The 17,910-nt window shown below is 46.2% G+C and overlaps 1 protein-coding gene across 1 annotated transcript in view; it reads right to left on the reverse strand.

Moving 5' to 3' along the window:
- The window catches only part of DNAH1 (dynein axonemal heavy chain 1), a 71,368-nt gene that overhangs the window by 24,281 nt on the left and 29,177 nt on the right, over positions 1-17,910 (reverse strand). Inside the window, exons 26-47 of the mRNA XM_075159116.1 lie at positions 17,333-17,496; positions 16,747-16,860; positions 15,948-16,136; positions 14,800-14,905; positions 13,615-13,728; positions 13,157-13,306; positions 12,583-12,669; positions 12,291-12,477; positions 12,085-12,176; positions 11,450-11,604; positions 9,588-9,765; positions 9,107-9,301; positions 8,302-8,421; positions 7,527-7,685; positions 7,130-7,234; positions 5,742-5,882; positions 5,050-5,210; positions 4,196-4,353; positions 3,886-4,059; positions 3,485-3,523; positions 2,219-2,397; positions 1,173-1,403 (exon numbers count right to left, since the gene is read on the reverse strand). Coding sequence (XP_075015217.1) covers positions 1,173-1,403; positions 2,219-2,397; positions 3,485-3,523; positions 3,886-4,059; positions 4,196-4,353; positions 5,050-5,210; positions 5,742-5,882; positions 7,130-7,234; positions 7,527-7,685; positions 8,302-8,421; positions 9,107-9,301; positions 9,588-9,765; positions 11,450-11,604; positions 12,085-12,176; positions 12,291-12,477; positions 12,583-12,669; positions 13,157-13,306; positions 13,615-13,728; positions 14,800-14,905; positions 15,948-16,136; positions 16,747-16,860; positions 17,333-17,496 — 3,198 coding nt within the window. The remainder of the gene's footprint in view (positions 1-1,172; positions 1,404-2,218; positions 2,398-3,484; positions 3,524-3,885; positions 4,060-4,195; positions 4,354-5,049; positions 5,211-5,741; positions 5,883-7,129; positions 7,235-7,526; positions 7,686-8,301; positions 8,422-9,106; positions 9,302-9,587; positions 9,766-11,449; positions 11,605-12,084; positions 12,177-12,290; positions 12,478-12,582; positions 12,670-13,156; positions 13,307-13,614; positions 13,729-14,799; positions 14,906-15,947; positions 16,137-16,746; positions 16,861-17,332; positions 17,497-17,910) is intronic.

Consider the following 17,910-nt stretch of genomic DNA (forward strand, 5'->3'; position numbering starts at 1 on the left):
TTGGACTGGGCTGAATTTAGCTAGTAGCGGTGGCAGCAGCTGCTGAATGGTGACCTTAAACTAACTCAGGCAAGTGACCAAGATCTGCTGTTCCCAACGGTGCTGTTTGCCTGGAGAAACATCAAGGCATAGCTCAAAATAAAATCTCTTATGGCTGCCTGACCCATGCTGTTCCAGGGTCTCCCTCTGGGAGAGCTTCCTCGCTCTATAGCTGACCACTGCCTGCTGCTGCATCCTGTGGTCAGGATCCTGGCTGGAAAGGGCAGGTGCTGGAAGAAAACCCTGCTGGCTGTAGATGAGTAGAGAAGCACACTCCTCTCCTGTTCCAGCCATCGCACAGAATAGCTGCAGGAGCAGTCTCTCCTGCCCTTTCGAGGGCTCTCTTCAACAGCATCCTCAGGCCAGAGCAGGAGATGAAGCATGAAGACATGTGGGATTTGGTCCTACCCCCTCAGCAATTTCACTGTGAACCTGGGCAAGCAACATCAGCGGGCATTCATACAGCGCTGAGACCCTGCCTAGGTGCCAAAGTCCTGTGCGCGTCAGCAGACTCTACAGCAGCTTGGTAAGTCTGGCTGTCTCAGCTGTGCTCACCTCAGTGGGGGACAGGCCTACCTACTTTGTGAAAGAGATTGGAAAGCTCAGTTAATTACCAGTCCTTGTCACACAGCTATCACAAGAGGAGAGAGGACAGGATAATAATCCGTTTCGGATAATGAGTGCAAAACGTGCTGCTCATTGCCTTTGCTTAATTATCACTACCAAAGTACTTGCAGTATCTTCTCCAACAGGGAATCTGGCAGTAACATTAATTACTTGTAAAGGTCAATTGTCAAGTCTTTAATGGCAAAAGTAGTATTGTTTGGGGGTAATGTGCCATTTCTTTCCAGCAAATTTCACTTTTCAGTCCCAAGTGCAGTTCATTTGGGAGATTTGGCATAGCAGGCTGCCCCCAGGATGACAATGCAGAGACAGCTTGTTCCACCTCAACTTCCCATTGCACCAAATGCAGCCACTATCCATATCTGAGGTAGGGCTTCACAGGAGAGTCCTAGGAGGGTTTGCTTCAATTCAAGCAGCCCCATGATTACTATTAACTGTTTTCTTTTGTTTGCGGAAGACTTGGAAGATGTGAACATAGCTCACATCATCATGATTCCCAGGGTCCTTACCTTCTCCTGGCTGTCGATTTCTTTGTACAGTTTGATATTGGCATATGGCTCCATGAAGTCCCCATACAGAACTGGCTGGGAGGGGACAACCTCCTCAAAAGTGGTGCCTAATTCCTCCATCATACTCCTCATCAGGTTGTCAAACCAGGTCTGGTCCTCCTTGCTGACCAGGCGATCACAGAAGACCCGGCAGCTCTCATGGTACCACAGTCTCAGCAGCTGCAGTTTGTCCTGGTAGGAAATCCCAGCAAAACACCCCCGTGAGAGAAGCAGAGAAATATTAAGAGCCTCATGGTCAGGAAAGCTGGTTCCTGCCCGGCATGTGGCCAGCTCCACTCCTGCTAGAAGGCAGCTGGAGTGGAGAAAGAACTGGGTGGAGAAAGCTGCATTCCCTTCTCCTCTCAAAAACAACCCTTGTCAAAACAGCTGCTTTGCAGAGAGCTCATTACAGCTTCAGCTAATTCCCCCTTTAGTTGTCCATATGTCAGGCTTTCTTTGAGAGATGTAAAATTTATGTTGTTTGTCCTTATCTTTCCCCCAGTTTGATTTAATTTTTACTGTTTTCAGAAGTTCTTAGGTTTTTTGGAAAGATCCTTTTATTCAGGTGTAGCACAGAACCAGGGCCCCAAGTACTCCCTGGGATAAACTAATCTCTGTTGGCTAGGCTGGAGCCAGCGCAAGGTCCTCAGGAGAGCCAAAGGGGCAGAAGCCTCCATTGCTACAAGCTGGTAACAGGACAACACCTCTGCCCCTCTGTGGTGCCCTGTCTGGTCCCCTATGGCTCCATCCAGCCCTGACTGGCCGGGCTGTGTCGTACTGACTCCCTGTAGCCACTCACTTGCTTCCACGCCAAGGCAGGGGGGGTCTGTTTACTACTGGTACTAGGCCATATAACCAAAGGGAAGGTCACCGCATTCATTGAACAGTACCAAAATGCAGCTTCAACAAGAAATTGCGGCCTGTTTGCAGGCCTGTCAATGAGACTTGAACTGGCACGTTTTTGGTCTTCCCCTGGGTGGCACAGCTGTGCTGATGGGAGGACTCACCTCGATCTTGCTGGGCTCAGCCATGAGCATGCCCTGGAACACCTTGGAGAGGTCTCTCAGGTTGAAGGTGTAGTGTGACTTTGCTGGTGTGGGCAGCAGCTGGGATGTGATGGTCAAATACATGCAGACAGTGGCATCAACCAAGGGCTCGTTCAAGTCTTTGACTGCAAGTGCTCCTGCTGCAGAGACAGAGGAAGGTGGAGAGGATGCGAAGGTCCTAGCAGCGCAGACAGGTGGCACTGAGTGGCAGAGGCATTGCTAGGACTTGCCAGGAACAGACTTGTCTTCTGATTTCTTATGCAGGGTCTGTGTGGGGACCTGACCAAGCACCTGCTCACTGCAGTGGACGGTTTGCCAATGAGTTTCCCAGCCAAAGGGAAGAATGCATCGCAACAATTCTGCGGTGTTAAGACTCCACGCACCCCAGGGAGAGAGGAGGCATTGCCGGACAGGTAATTGGTGCCCACCCGAAATACTCGCAGACAGGTTTTCCTTCTCCCTTCTTGTACTCCCTCAGTGGAGTCTCAGCTACTTTAAGCTAGAAGGTGTGAGTGCCCTCTTCACTAAACCGCCTTGCGATTCATTGAGCTCAGCAAATGCAAAGCCACTGAGGAATAATTTCTTATGCAATAGTCTGGCAAGATTTAAACACAGCTGCCAGTTTTAGAGCATAAAATAGTTTGGTTGGTTTTTTGGTGTTGTTTTTTTTTTTTTTAACTCCCAATCAAATTCATTACAAACGCTGCTGGGGAAGTAGAGCCCTGTGACACCCTAGCATTTTGCACTTTTTTTCATTATTTCCAAAACTCTTTAATTTCTTTTTAAATCACAGCTAGATGCTTCAGTGTGCCCCTGAGCTCATAGTCATGTACTGATGCTTGTGAATATTGCAAGCACTCGGAAAGCTCTGCTTTGCTTCTCTCATAGCCCACTATTCTCACTTCTTCCTACTGGCAGATTTGCAGATGAGGGCACATTTGCAAAGATGATCCTAAATTCCCACCCTGTCAAATATAAGAGGACTTATTTCATTCCAAATGAACCCTTTTTTCTGGGTGGCTGTAGCACCATGCTTAGATCCTCCCTGCTCAGCTGTCCACAGGCTGCAGCAGATGGAGAGTAACAGAAGGCTTTGCTTCCACAGAAGGCTGTTGTCTGGGCAAGTGTCTGTCTGCTGAAAGCACAGGTAAGCTATGCCATGCTGTGCCCATCAGCTTGTTCTGTCCACAGTCTCTCTCTCTCTCTCATCTTTCTGCTCTTACTTACGCACTGGATCTCTGTAACTTCTTTCTCCTAGGAGTCCAGCTAGAAAAAGACAAAAAACCCGAGTTACCACTTTACTCGCTGAGGTGAAGGATATCTGCATCATCCATCACAAACAAAATCCTCTTTGAAAGGCCTCGGCTATGGGATACCTTATGAAACTGTGAGAGCCAAAGTTGAAGTTTGCTGATTTGCACCAGCAGAGTTTGGCCCTGAGACAAAACAGTGTATGAGCTCTCTGTTTGCTAAGATTAAAACAAAAGCATCTTCAAGAAACTAATGCAAGTTCCAGCTTCCAACACTCTGATCAGATCATCAATATTAATTCCTCCCCTTTCAACCTCCATTATCATCGGGTTGACTTGCAACATGAGGAGAAGGTGGCAGTTGTCTGCAGAACTTACCCATCCAGCTGCCAAGGATGGTGGAGAAGATAGTCTTCTTGCTGCTTTCCTCCATCTCCGTGAAGGAGAGGTAGTTGAAATGGCGGGTGAGGCGTGGAGTGACAGCATTCCTTCCCCCTCCAGGAGGTCCCATGGCACAGACAAAATTAATATCTACCAGCTTCTTAAAAGCACCTTGAAGAGTGCAAAATCAAGAATGAATGCTAAGTTTTAGCTAAAAACCCTCACCACAAATCTCCACGGTAGGTATGCATATCTGTCAACAGGCCAACTTTTGCCAAGAGTCCTGGGCAAAGGATCTGGGTCATACCGATCTGTTTCCTGTCGTACCAGCCCTGGTGGTCCATCCACTGCCGCAGCAGCTCGATGGGTGGCTGGGCACCATATTTCTCCAGCATGGGCATGTTCAAGTCATCAATAAAAAATATGAAGTACTGCCCAACCGGAGGCCCAAACACACCCTTCCGCCTGTAAGGACAGAAGCCGTATGAGGACACAGGACAACTCCTATTGCAAAGGTACTCCTAACTTGATTCAAGAGCAGTTTTTTCTCTAGAGGCTTCATGGGTCAGCAGTTTCAGCTATCCTTACATTTACACTCCATTATCCCTTTAGGTGGGCCCTTGCACGGAAAAGATCCAGAGCAATGTTTGAGGCACTGGCTTTCCAAACACGAGTGAGGTTTTGTCTACTTATGCACAATGTAAATGAATAAATGGGTGCAAATAAAAGCAAAGCTTGAGCCCATGAATCTGTTGGAAACTTCAAACCAGTGGTCGACCAGGGAAGAAAAAGGGAAGCTGTTAACTGTGGGGAGTTGGACTGGGAGTCAGCAGCCACATTTTCTCCCCTCATCAGTTTCTATAAATATCCCACACCAGGGTTTGCAAACACTTGTGCTGTAAAATGTAGCATTTCTGGAATAACTAGAATTGGAGCAACTTTTACAGACCCTCACTAATCCTTCTGACTTTCTTGCCATTGTATCAAGTTATTATTGGCTCTCACCATCCCAGCTGAGATTTGCTGTTTGCCCTATTTGTTATCCACAGCTGTATGTGCTTGGGGCCCCCCTTCAGGTCTTTGGATGAAACTAAATGGCCAAGCTGATAGAAACACTAAGCTCAGGGATACTGCCTTTGCAAACGCAGAAAGGAAACTTGCCTCTTATCCAGTTTGCTGTCAATGAGATCCTGGGTTTGGTTAGCAGAGGTGCGTGCCGAAAACATCAGGAAGTGCGTGATGTACCTGAGAGGCAAGTTCTTCAAAAGCTTGTCTGTAATTGTGAGAGTCTTCCCTGTGCCAGTGGGACCGATGCAGAGAACCTAGAAGTACAATTAGCAAGGCAGCATAACCATAGGCAGACAGTCTGTGTTTCCCATCTCTCTGACATTTGCTGGAGGAAATGCAGGTTACTGCTCACTTAGGCATTCAAAGGCTGGGAGAGCATAGAAGGCTTGCTTCTGCAGCAGGGACAGCTGTTTAAGGTAACAGCTGTCTTCACGTGGAAGGAATCTAACCAAAGAAGTATGAAATGGAACCACAGGAAACAGGTGAAGAGGGATGGTGATGGCCTATCATCGTGGTACAGAGGGGATCTAGCAATCGTTGCATTTTGATTGAACAATTGAGAGTTGATATTACTTTTGGGCACTGATACAGTGCCTGGGGACTGAACGGAGAACTCTTGTTGCTTAGGCACAGCTTTTGAGCAGAGAAATACAAATCCATGAGAGTGGGAAACAATCTAAAGGTGTCAGGTAGCTGTTAGGTTCTCCCCTGGGAGAGGAAAAGGTGCCCCTGTTAAAGAGAACAAGATTGAATCAAAAAAATCAAAGACAAGGCTGGGCACGTACTGGCTTACGGTTGGTGAGCAACAGCTCCAGCAGATGGGCCATTTGGACTGTGTTCATTGTGGGCACAATAATGTCACAGAAGTTGGTATCAGGAACCATGGTGAACTTTGTTGTAGAGTCCAGCCACTTCTCCCAGCACACCTGAAAGGTATGGGTGTGTTTTAGAGGGGGCGGTTGCATCTATCCCCTATGGGAATAGGAAAACAGTATTTCTGCTGTGTTTTCCCCATCACAGCTCCTTGTGTAGTAGCTCAGATTCTGACGAGGAATTCAGGTTTCCAGCCCCTCGTCTAGTCTTGCCACCTAAACCTTCCTGTATGGCAATGCTGTGAGTGCCTGACTCATTCCCTTTGGGACGGATGTAGCCCAAGAATTAGAGATCATTGCCCCAGCAGCAACATATTTGCCCTCTGTTCTGAAAACTAGGATCAAAGGATGATGGACCACTTGTGATATTTGCAAGAACGGGAATTCTGTCCTAAGCTGACCTACCCTGTAAGTGCCCCCATGGCACAGGGCCAAAGAGGGCTTAGCTGGGATCCTATCTTCATGTTTGGTGCCATCACTGTGTTGTGCTCAGAGGCATATGGATGTTTTGTACTTGTACAGGACATGGACGACTTGTGCTAGAATCAAGTCACAGGTTAACCTCCCAGAGGCTACTATACAAGTGAGATAGAGGTTTGGTGAGGCATGTGCTGCAGAACGCTGAGAAAATGTGCATTCCTGACCACCCCATGTGGCCTTCCCACAGAGATGACGCTGGCAGCTTCTGCTAAGCGTCTGATGCTCATGTAGGGCTCCTTACTTTGTTCTGTAAAAAGGGGAAGCATTTTTCCTCTTTTTTTTTTTTCCTCTTTTTTTTTTCTTTTTTTTTTCTTTTTTGTTTTTCTTTCAGCCCAGGGGCTGGTGACTGTCAGTCAGATGGGTCTTGCATGCCCTACTGCTCTGCTGTCTTCTGTGAAAAAGATGGCATATTTGTCTGCCTTGCTCCTCCTCCAGACTCTGCTGCACACAGCTCTTCTGCTGTTGTGCACTGCTTTCTAACACAGATCGACCTTTCCATCTGAGCTTCTCCCTGTCCTCCTGCAGCAGCCACACTTGCAGAGCCCTCTCACTTTCCTAAGCACTGGCAGAGGCACTCAGGTCTGAATTGACCAGTCCTTGGCTCAGATTCGAAAGATCTGCTTCACAACCCTGAAGGCAAAAAACTGCCTTCTTCCTCTAATGAAAAGCTTTATTTCACTTTAAACATTCTCACTTGGTTCCTGTAGGCCTTTCTTATTTGCCCTTGATGAGAAAATCCTACCAAATCTGGCAGGACTGTGTTGCTTCCTGGTCCCTCCCCCCAGATTTCCCAGCTTGGAGTCAAAAGTGAAATATTTTACCTCCCTAACGATCTCCTCTTCCAAATCATCTTCAGCACTGCTAAGCCCAGCATCGTACAGTTTATAGTCATAAACCAGCCCTTCTTCTGGGAAAAGTAACTGGATCTGTGGGAAGAAAGCTGGGGTGAGCCTGTCTGCCACTCAGCTGAATTCAGAGAAGGATCTGCACTACTGCAAGGAAGACTTTACTAACGCGATGCTGCCCAGGCCAGGGGGGTCAGGTCTCTCTCCCAGATCTTCCAGCTCCAGGGGTCCCTTGAAGTTTGAGGCAGATATGGTATACCAGATCCCAAGAGGAAGCCCATCTAAAGCCTCCAGGCATTCAAGAAGCTCTGACCCCCATTCCTCATTACCAGTTCTTCTATAATAAGAGAGGATCTGCTTTTCCTTTACTCACCTTTTCCTTTGCCATCTTCTCCCTCAGCCACAAGCTGAAGGCCATGCGACCTTGGGAATCTCCAGTAGCGCCCACACTCCAGATCAAGGCAAATATAAACCAGGGTTCAATCAGCTCTCCAATACGAGCTGCCTTCTCCTGGGGAATCACCCTAATTCCCTGAGAACCAGAGAAGAGCAGAAGTAAAATTCTCCGGCATGGTTAAGGTACACAAAAACCAGACTCTTCTTAATGTGCTCGTAATCCTATTCAGCTTCTATGTAGCTTTTTCTAGCCAGATTTCACAGGCCTTGTTAATGTATTCTGTGGATTAGAACATGCTGTTTCACTGGTATACTTGAGAGACTCTCCTTGCTGAACTAATGTCACTCAACAGGAGCTGGGAGAAGAACTTAGTCTTTGGTTTTTAATTTGAAAATTGTCCAGCCTTTTCAATATTAATTCTCAAAGGACCTGCAATCTGAAGTGCATCGCTGCTTAGCTCTGATCTCTGCTTTCCACTCATTCTCCAATTCTCTCTGGTATAAATAAAAGTGAACCTCTTCCTTCCAGCCTGGTAGGCATGGAGTTTATCTTTTGCTCTTTCAGTGGGCAAAGCGTAATCCTTCCAGGTTTACCTGTGCTTTGCAGGATGTTGTATTGCCTTCTGCCACATAGATGAGCTACAGCGTGACCTTTCTGCACCAACGCTTTGTTCTCCAGTGACTAGTGCTCTGCATGACTTAGTGCCCTTAAGAGTTACAGGCGCACGCAAGCAACAGCAGCAAAATCCTACCTCAATGGGAATGAAAGGCTGAAACAAACATTCCAAGAGCATGAGGAGGCTCCTTGTGAGGTTACTGTCTGTTGAGGCAATTATCTCCTTCACAAACCTCCGGACAAAACTGATGGCCTCCTGTAAGGAGAGGCAGAAACAGCTCAGGGTCACCATCCCACACACTTGATCTTGTTTTTACCTTCTAGGGTTCTGGTTTCTCCTCGCCTCCCTGCAGGCTACATTTAGCAAGGAGGGTATCACTGAGAATGCTGCCATTTCCCGCTGTGTCCCGAGTACCACCGTTTTGACTGGGGAAAAGTAAGTCAAACTGCTTCGTTCAGCCTAAGCCGTGAGAAACCTCTGGGCCTGCCTTTTGGTTCTGTGCAACAGCGATATGCATCTTGTGCCATCACTGCTGTGAAATGGTTTGCTCCCTTCAGACCTTTCCTTTGCAGCTCTGGGTTATTTATTAAAATGGTGGCTCAGGAGAATAGCAGAAATAACAAGATTTGTTCTTACAATTTTTTCCCTGGAGTAATTCCACTGTAAGCAGTGGAGCTGCACCAAGGATGATTTTGTCCAGAAGATAATTTTAAAAGGAAATAAAACAAACTATAATGACCAATAAGACTAAGTCACATCTGTAGGGATCAGTGAATAACCTCTATTAAACCCAGGAAATTCACAGAGCAGTTTGTATACCGGTAGTCTGAAGTGCTCCCACAATGGCATTTTAATGCAGGCCTTGACAACTCTGGGCTGGTTGATATCTGAGCTGACAAGCTCCAAGCCATGGAAGGGCTGGAACGTCATGGTAGCTCACCTTGAGGAATCTCCTGAAGAGAGACGCTAGCTGCTGTGAGAAGGGCTGCATGATGTCTGGGATTTTTTGCAGCCAGCACTCAATGAAGGGCTCCAGCCCCAAGATGCTGGGTTCCAGGTAAACCATGCCACAGCGGGAGACTGTGGCAGGGGAAGCAACAGCCAGATCCTGGACTTCAAACATCATGGTCATGCTCTGGAAATTGCAAAAGGAGAGAAAGGAGGATAAGGACTTGATCACTTCTGATATGTCTTTCAGCATAATTTGGTGAAGCTGAAATTTCTCCCTTTTTTGCAGAAGCACTCTTTTTGTTGTGTTTGTGCAGCACAGAAGAAGTCTGGCGAACAAAGGGCTGCTACTGAGACACCAATTTCCATACAAGTCCATCACAGACATCAAGTGGAAAGTAAAAGTCAAGTCTGTTCCAAGAGGGAGGAAGGAAAACAGACAACAGGCAGCAAAGGCAGGAGGGAGGAGTTACCTCTGTTAGCTTGATGATTTCTCCTGAACTGAGACACAGCTTCTTATTGTCATCCAGCACCGTGTTCATGTTCTCAATCCACAAAGCATCAACTGGCCCATCAAACATGTACCACTTCTTGCTGGTGTTGGTGGCTGCAGCTCCCTGCCGGATGAGTGAGGAAAGGATTCCATCTGTCCTGAAAGGAGGAAGGAAGGCAGGGCTTGGCCCATTCTGGTTTTGCTGAAATCAATGGCGAAGCTTCCACCATATAACGCAACAGAGCCAGAACCTTACCCTGGTTCATGTGCCCAAGGATACCTGTGCCTCACTTGTTGATGAGATGCATCAAGATGCGTCATTCTTTCTTTTACTGAGACATACATCTCAGCCTGAGTGGCACATGAGAATTTCTTTGGGCATTAGGATCTGGATGTCATGTCATCTAACTACAAAATGCCAAGTTTCCCTTTAACGTCTCTGTCCTCAGTGAAAAGCAAAAAGGCCTTGCCAGCATCCAGTTCAGGTCATAGGTGGGTTATCTGCTCTCTGCAGGTGCCTCTTTTTCTCTGCCAAGTGTAAAGAGAGACTCAGGACAGCTACTCTGCTAATTCAGGTGCTTCAGTTGGATAAGTATAGGTTAGGAGGATGAGTCCAGGCTAAAGAGCATGACTCTACCTCCTTTATAACTGAAGTTCCCCAACCTCAGCTGCCTGTGAACTCAGGTGGTGCCGGAGCTGGTGAACAGGAGAGCAAACACACAAGGAATGCTGGCTGTTGACAGCAAGAACTTAATCTCTACATGGAAACTTGGAGTGGAATTTCTGTTCAGGCCCTGGACTCTACTCCCATTATTAAATAATTATTTATTACTTTTATAGTGCTAGTGAATTCCAGAGTATTGTTACTGAGAGCAAGGGAAAACAGTCTGTCCTAAAGCTCAGCTGATTAAAACAGATGGATTTGTCTGTAAATACATTTTACAGGGCTGTTGTATTTTTCTTTTTGTCATGTTGATGTGCCTGTATGCTGCCCTTGGGTAGAGTCACATCATAAACAAACCGTTGAGCTTAACTGGAATATCCTATAAAATGTCCTTCAGCAAAGACGCACCAGAGCCCAGGTTGGGAAGCTCTGGGTCTCAGCATCAGTAATGTTTACTTGCTTGCACTTTTTCTAGAGGCAGTTAGTTTCATATTTATTTAGCTTCCTTGGTTTTACAGAACACAGTCTTTAGCTTTGCCCCTAAGCAAGTGGTGGGTGACAGGGCCAAAGGGAGATTCACACTGCTTCTCACACCTTAGCTTCTGGATAAAGTGAGCTGTGAAGTCAACCTCAGGTCACATATCAAAACACAAGCAGTAGGACCTGGCTGTCAAGAGGGCAACTGGGCTACTGGTTCTCGCTTCCAAACCATGTAAGCAAGCAGAAGCCCTGGTAACAAGAATGAAATGCCCCTTTATGCCTGAAAGTCATCCCTCATCATTCAAGGCCACCAGTGTATTTATACAGAACAATTCAAGTGCGCAGCACAGAGGTCACTTTTCTTTAGAAGCAAAGCAAATGTTTTTAAGCTGCTGTATCTTAGAGCAGGGGCATGTGCTCCAAAGCAATTGAATTATTCCTTGTTACGCAGTTAATGCTGCCAGCTCAGCTGCAGTAACTGTCTGGGCATGTGCTGGCAGCCAGGCCAAGTGCACAATAAAAGATGTCAGCTTAAATCGCCGTGACTGGCTATTGTAGCTTGGTGAGTATAAGGACTTGATTGCTTCTGGTTTTATGCCACTACCCTAAATAGTTTTCAGCCTTGAAGAGAAGACGCTCAAGACCAGAAGAAAAACGTTTCCCATCTGGAAGGAAGGAAAGCAGGTTTTGTACTTTACCATTCATGCGTTAGCAAGTTGAACTCTCCATAAAGCTGGCCCATTGTGATGGATTTGGGATTCAGTACAAAGTAGCTGACTGCTTCGTAATTCCCACCACTGGCTGCAGGCTGACCTTTCAGTGACGTCATTGCAGCTGCCAGGACTTCATAACTCTGCAAAAGCAGGAGAGCAAGAGAGTTAACTGCCATGGCTCCATAATGACAAAGCCACTTGCTCTGACAGCAACTGCATTCAAAAGGCGGTGAGAAAGGAGACGTGGTGAAGAATAAGATCATAGTAAGGAGATGCCTGGCTGTATTCACAGAAATAAAGCATTCCAGATGCAGGGGGAAGAAGTTAGATCCATGCAAGAGGCCTGAAGCCTGAAATCTCGAGATTTCAAAGTATGTCTCAGCCTTAGAAATCTGCAGCAGAGCTAATAAACTTCAGTCTAATCTCCCAACTTGAAAGAGTGAGCTACTAATATACTTCCCATGGCTATAAATCAATACTGAAAGGCAGCATTTTGCTCCCCTGACTTCTATCTGAGAGAAGCTGGAAATGCCGGAGTATGAGACTTCTGTGAACCTTGATCCTCTGCATCACTAGGTAGGCGATGGTTTGCTGGGGCCAGCGCAGTGTCTCAACCATACCTTTGTCTTCCCAGAGCCTGTTGGCCCCACTAGCATAAGGCCATGACGAACCACAGCGGTTTCATAGAGCTGGATGCACTTAGTCACAAAACCTGTAGAGGAAATGATGCGGAGTGGGTCTGGGACCAGCTGTCTCTTTCCTAGGGCAGAGCACTGGACTAAAAGCCCAGGCCCAGAGGGAGCTTGTGGAGAACCTTTCCCCTCACCATCAACATCCTTCAGATTCTGTTTGATGCAGGATTTGCGAATGGCTTCTTCCAGGATGCCATAATCAACAGGCTCTTCTCTGATCTTGGGAAATAAATCTGAGACAATACCATTGAAGAGCTTCAGGTCGTCCTGCAGGAATTTGGGTACGTTGGCATCGCGGATAGCCCGCAGGCAGATCAGCTCCTGCAAAGATTTAAGAACTCAGAACTTCAAAGATCCTGCCTCTCTTATGTGGCTGCAGAAAAGGCCACGTAAGTCTATGACAGTGTGAAGTATAAGCACATTTACCTCATTCATAGTAGGATTCTCTCTTTTGAGGTTGCCAGCTGTTGAGATGACTGTCTTCACAGCTCTCATCCCAAAGTCATAGTGGTCCTGGAAAAGGCACAGAGGAAACAATGTCATCAGATACAGGAGCACCACCTAAAAAAGAGTGAACCTATGCATGCACTCAGTTAGCAGGTAAGAAAGGAAAAATGAGAGAGTTATGCCATCAGAACAACTGCTCCTTCATCCAAGTCTGCTCTCAGGATCCTTCAAACAACTAACTAGTCCTCAGCTGTACAGACTATGGGTGAGGGAGACCGGATGATGAAAGATCCTAGATGGAGGGAGAAGTAGGCAGGGCTGCTTGGCTCAACTGTCCTGCCTTTGTAATCCTAACTAGGACTGAAGGGGAATGCAAGTCTAGCCACAGAAGAAGAAATGAGAATTAGAAAGGAGGGAGGTAGATGAAGAATGGGTACTGTGACCTTTTTGTGATATGCTATCATAAGGCACCAAGAGAACCATCCAGATACTTTGTGCTTAGGCTGAGAAAGCCTCACATTTAAAAAACATTCATGGACATTAAGGCATCTACCTGGGTGCTGAGCTGCTCTGACAATAGTTTGAATGTTGTGGTGATCTTCTTTGCAAGGACTTTGGCTTCATTAAACCCAAAGGAGTAGAGTGAGATCTCAGCAATCATGGAGTAATCTGGGACCATCATAGCCACAGGGCGGAAGAGAGCCTGAAACATTCAGTTCCAACACAAGATCAAAACACTGTTGTTTCTTGCTTTTTCCAGCAAACTGAAAAGGCTGAGTATCTATTCCAGACTGTTCAGAGGACACAGCGTGACCGTGCCTGGCACCTGTCAGACTGCAATCTGAAGAGTGCCATTTGCTTACAGATGTGATTCAAATCTCAAAATGATCCTAGAAACTTTCCAAAAGCATCACATCCTAATCCTTGTCATGGACACACTGGTGGTCTGGGTAGCAGCCAGCACCTGTATCATCCCTCTTTTTTTCTGTCTATGCAGTCTGCCCTCCTTACCTTCAGGTTATCGGGCAGTTCGGTACGCCCAGCATACCCTGGGTTCATTGTGATGAAGACTGCACAGGATGGGACCAGTGGGATCTCCGTGCCTTCAAACATGAAGCGATCCACCTAGAAAATTAAAAATATGACCATCCTCAAAGAACAGAGCCTGACCTGAAAATTAAATAATATAGCAGAATCTTCTAAGAGGAAAACAATGGCTTTCAGTAGTTAAATTATCAAGCATGGACACCCACAGCTGCCCACAACTGTAGTGACTCAATCTGGTCCCACTGCAGGAATCCAGTATTACCAGCAGTATTTTTCCCTGTTTAAGAAACTGGGCTCATGGAAGATTTACTGATAGGATACAATCTTTTTTTTTTTTTTGGCTCTTGAACAGATTTCTATCCCTCAAGCTGTAAACAAACATCTTTCCATTTATTCCGCAGTAGAGTTTGGATCTGAATTAATTCATGGCAGAGAGGGCAAAGAGAAACCTAAATCCTTTTTAAAGCTGTGTAGGTAGTAATTTCAGATGGGGGATAAAGTAACGCAGAAGAATTCACGGAGAGCAAGTTTCTAATTCCAAGCCAAAGTCAAGGAGATTCAGGTCTTAACCCCTCTGAGTCTCCAGAGAACAAAGCAGAGGCTGGCTGCTAGACTGGCTGACAGCTGAGTTTCCATGTAAAGCCAACAATTCACTTTACGTTGCAACTCTGTGTGTGCATGAGTATGCATTTTTCTGCACATGTTGGGTTTTGTGAATCCACTAAAGCTTGGATAACACATTTAGACAAACATGGTGCTGAGCAAATCATGGCAGAACACTGGCTGCCTTTATCACAGCTCCAATTTGTATCAGCTCAGTGGATCTGTATCAGAGTGTCTCTCTCACCAAAGTCTGCTGGCACTGCAGCTCAAGCTGAGAAAGACTTCAGCCTGTGAGAGCGTGGGCAATTGTAGCAGCACAGACTAGGGTGAAGTTGCAAAACCCACCCTGGATGCTGACTATGTCATGGCCTGATATGATGCGCCACAGCTAGGGTATTACTCATTACTCACGTATATCTGTCTGAGTTGCCCCTGAGCAGTGAAGCTGGTCCTCCATGAAGATGCATGCAAAGACAAGGACTTGCCTAGACTAGCTCAAGTGGAGATTTTTTTGTCTGCTTTTGCATCCACATGTGTGTTACGTACCCTCTGCTGCTGTGCTTTCTGAATGGTTGTGATCTGCTGGGCCACCACAGACAGCACCTCGATGTCAATGCGGTTGAACTCATCAAAGCAAGCCCATGCGCCAGAGCTGGGCAAGGAAGGAAAAATGAGGAGAGTCAGGAACATCACACAGGAGCAAACTTGCAGTCACAAGTTCAGCTAGATCTAGAAATTACAAATCCAAATACTGGGGAGGCAGCACAGAGACAAGAAGTGAACCTAAAAGGTCCTTAACATCCCACAGCAGGTAGTAACACAGCCACAGTGTACCGGTACAGTGGAAGGGGCTGTAGCCCCTCACCCTGACTATGCATCCCAGGCCATGGGATGAGTGAGAAGGTGCATGGTCCCCGCAAGACCGTGGCAATGTCTGACCCTACAGCCTGGGACAAATTCTGCATGTTACAGATTTGGGTTTGAAAGAGGTGTCACGTTGAATTCCCATTTTTTACCTGAGCTATAAGTGTAGCAGATACAATTTAAACATCTCTTAAGTCAATTTTTCAGAGCTTGGAAGACTGTATAAAGCTGGAAGCATGTATATGAGGAAGGTGATCTTCCCACAAGGCATGGTTTAAGAAAGAAGTGAAATTACTTACAAAGAAAACATCTGAGAAAAGAGTATCAGCTTTTGTTGGAGTAACTAATTCAGATTCACCAGCGTGCAACAGACTAATTGGACCAGCTCTGTTTGAAATGTAGAGAAGAGAGAAGCTTCTCTGAGAGGATTCCTCAGGGCTTAGAGCAGTCTCTCTTGGCTGCTCAATTTTGAATACACTCAGCAGATTCTCTACTTCTTAAGATTAAGCAGCTTGTGGGCTGAATCTCAGTCCAACATGTATGATATTAAAACAAAGGCCCGAGTTTCTAATAGTGAGTTGGTGCAAAGCATTTTAATTTTGCCTTAAATGAACAGGATCTCTTTTTATCCATTTTTTTTTAATTGGCTCAACTGTCCCTCCTTTCTGGCAGGAATTTTGTAACTTTGCTCATTCTGGAACACAGTAACCCCCTTACTAGGGCTTTGCTTGTTCTTCTGGGCTGCTATGAAAAATACGACCAATTCCCAGCGGCCAGCACCCCTGTATTCTACCCACTCCTTTATATATACACACAGCATTTCATTGTACCTGGCTAGTCCCTTGAAAAACTTTCCCATTGCCATAAAGTCAAGCTGGTCAGAGCAGTTGAACACTACAGTTTGGATTGCTAGTGCTTTCCCCAGGTCTTTTGTTGTTTCTGTTTTGCCTGTTCCTGCTGGTCCTGCAGGTGCTCCTCCAAATTTCAGGTGCAGAGCTCCTGTAAGCGTCAGATAACACCTACAACAAAGAAGAGACCACATGATGAAAAGCACTTCTACTACTGATTTCAGTAAGGGACACATATGATCCATCCAGCTGGAGACAAGTAGGAATCCATCCTTTATTATTCTGTGGAACTGCTTAGATATGCAGCACTCTGCAAAGGAATTAGCTATGTGGCCTTGATTAGTATTCATGGGGGCCTGCATGGATAAATCCTTCTGCCACTGGCTACAAATTCACCCTCTAGAAAAAGGACAGTTACAAAAGGGTATAACTATTATAGCTGCTGCATATTCTACAGTATTAGATGCCCTTATCTGCTGGTTTGTAGAAGAGCTCCTTAGCTATCAGGTGGGCATTTTATATGAGCCAGAGCACTACATTAAGAATCAGGAGAGTGAAAGCAGTCTGAGCACTGATCACTAGGAATACAGTAGAACCAATGCCAGAGTGTTCCTATGCCCTCGACTCAGGTAGTCCTTTACTGTACAAATGGTTTCTATTTACATACATTAAGCAGTAAGACCAGCGTGGTCAGATCCTTGATTTAATCCCCAATGAGGCTTGTTCATCCAGAAAAAAATGTTAAAAAATACACTTATTACCCAGAAAAGAATCTCCTTACCTGTCAGTGAGGGGCGTGATAACCAGACGGCCACTGTTCCCCAAATATTCATAGCCATAGATAAATTCAGCATTGACAGCTCTGATGTACAGGTCCTCTCTCGTCCAGTAGTATCTAATGATGAGTGAACATGACATCAGAAAGATAAACACAGCTCATAAGACTACAGCCTGCAGGTTTGGAGACCTGCATGTCATGGTATTTCTCTTTCGAGAGAAGAAAGGATAAGGTAACACAACAAGGTGGACAGGAGTTCTCACAGGACCTGAAATTAGGTGTTTTATCAAGCATCGCACTCCTTCTTGGGCAGGAGAGATGCCCTTTCACAGCGAGGCTGTGAAACGCCATGGTATGGCTTAGTCTGTATTGCCAAAGAGGATGCCATCAAAACTAGGTCTGTCTCAGATGCCTTAGAACTGGCATCCTTAGCAGACTTCAATCCTACTCCTCATAGAGTTAGAGGCGACTCAGGACTGCTTACAGACTATGCAACTCTTGTTTCCATTTGTCATGGACACGGCTGATGGGTAAGGAGAATGAAGACTGGCCAGGAGGCCAGGTGAGGTTCAACAGCTGTGGTCTCTACCTGAGCTGGGAGATCCACTCGAAATCATTCATGCTTGTCACATTTTCCTCGATCAGCTTTGCTGCAACATCCTTGGTGTGGACCTCAATCACAATAAGAGCGGACAACACTGCTCGCTGCATCTTAGACAATTTTCCACGGACCAGGGCAACCAAATTGCCCAGCTGGGTAAGGAAAAGAAAGTACTCTGAAGCAATCCATATCCCAAAGACCCAGGCTGTACTAACACAATGCGATCAAACTTATAGCATGCTAAGTCCAGATCATAGGCTGTGTCCAGGCAGCTTCTGCCTCTTCTCTTGTCAGAGACACAAATGATGGCTCAGAAAGCAAATACTGCTTGGGGCTGGCTCAGAGCTGACTTTTGCCTACACCATTACCATGTTCAGGTGAAAAGAAAGAGTTAGAGCCACCATGAGGCCCAGAGCTGAGGACACCATATCTCCCAGGTATTAGGTGTGATTAGATGCATGGAACAGATATGAAGGATGCAGTTTCACTTTGATTTCTACTGTCCATCACTTCAGTTCTCCCCCACCTTTGACTTCTTGGGTCACCCTGGAGAAGTTATCTTTCAC

This window comes from Calonectris borealis, chromosome 10 (genome assembly GCF_964195595.1).
Source record: "Calonectris borealis chromosome 10, bCalBor7.hap1.2, whole genome shotgun sequence".
Taxonomy (NCBI): Eukaryota; Metazoa; Chordata; class Aves; order Procellariiformes; family Procellariidae; genus Calonectris; species Calonectris borealis.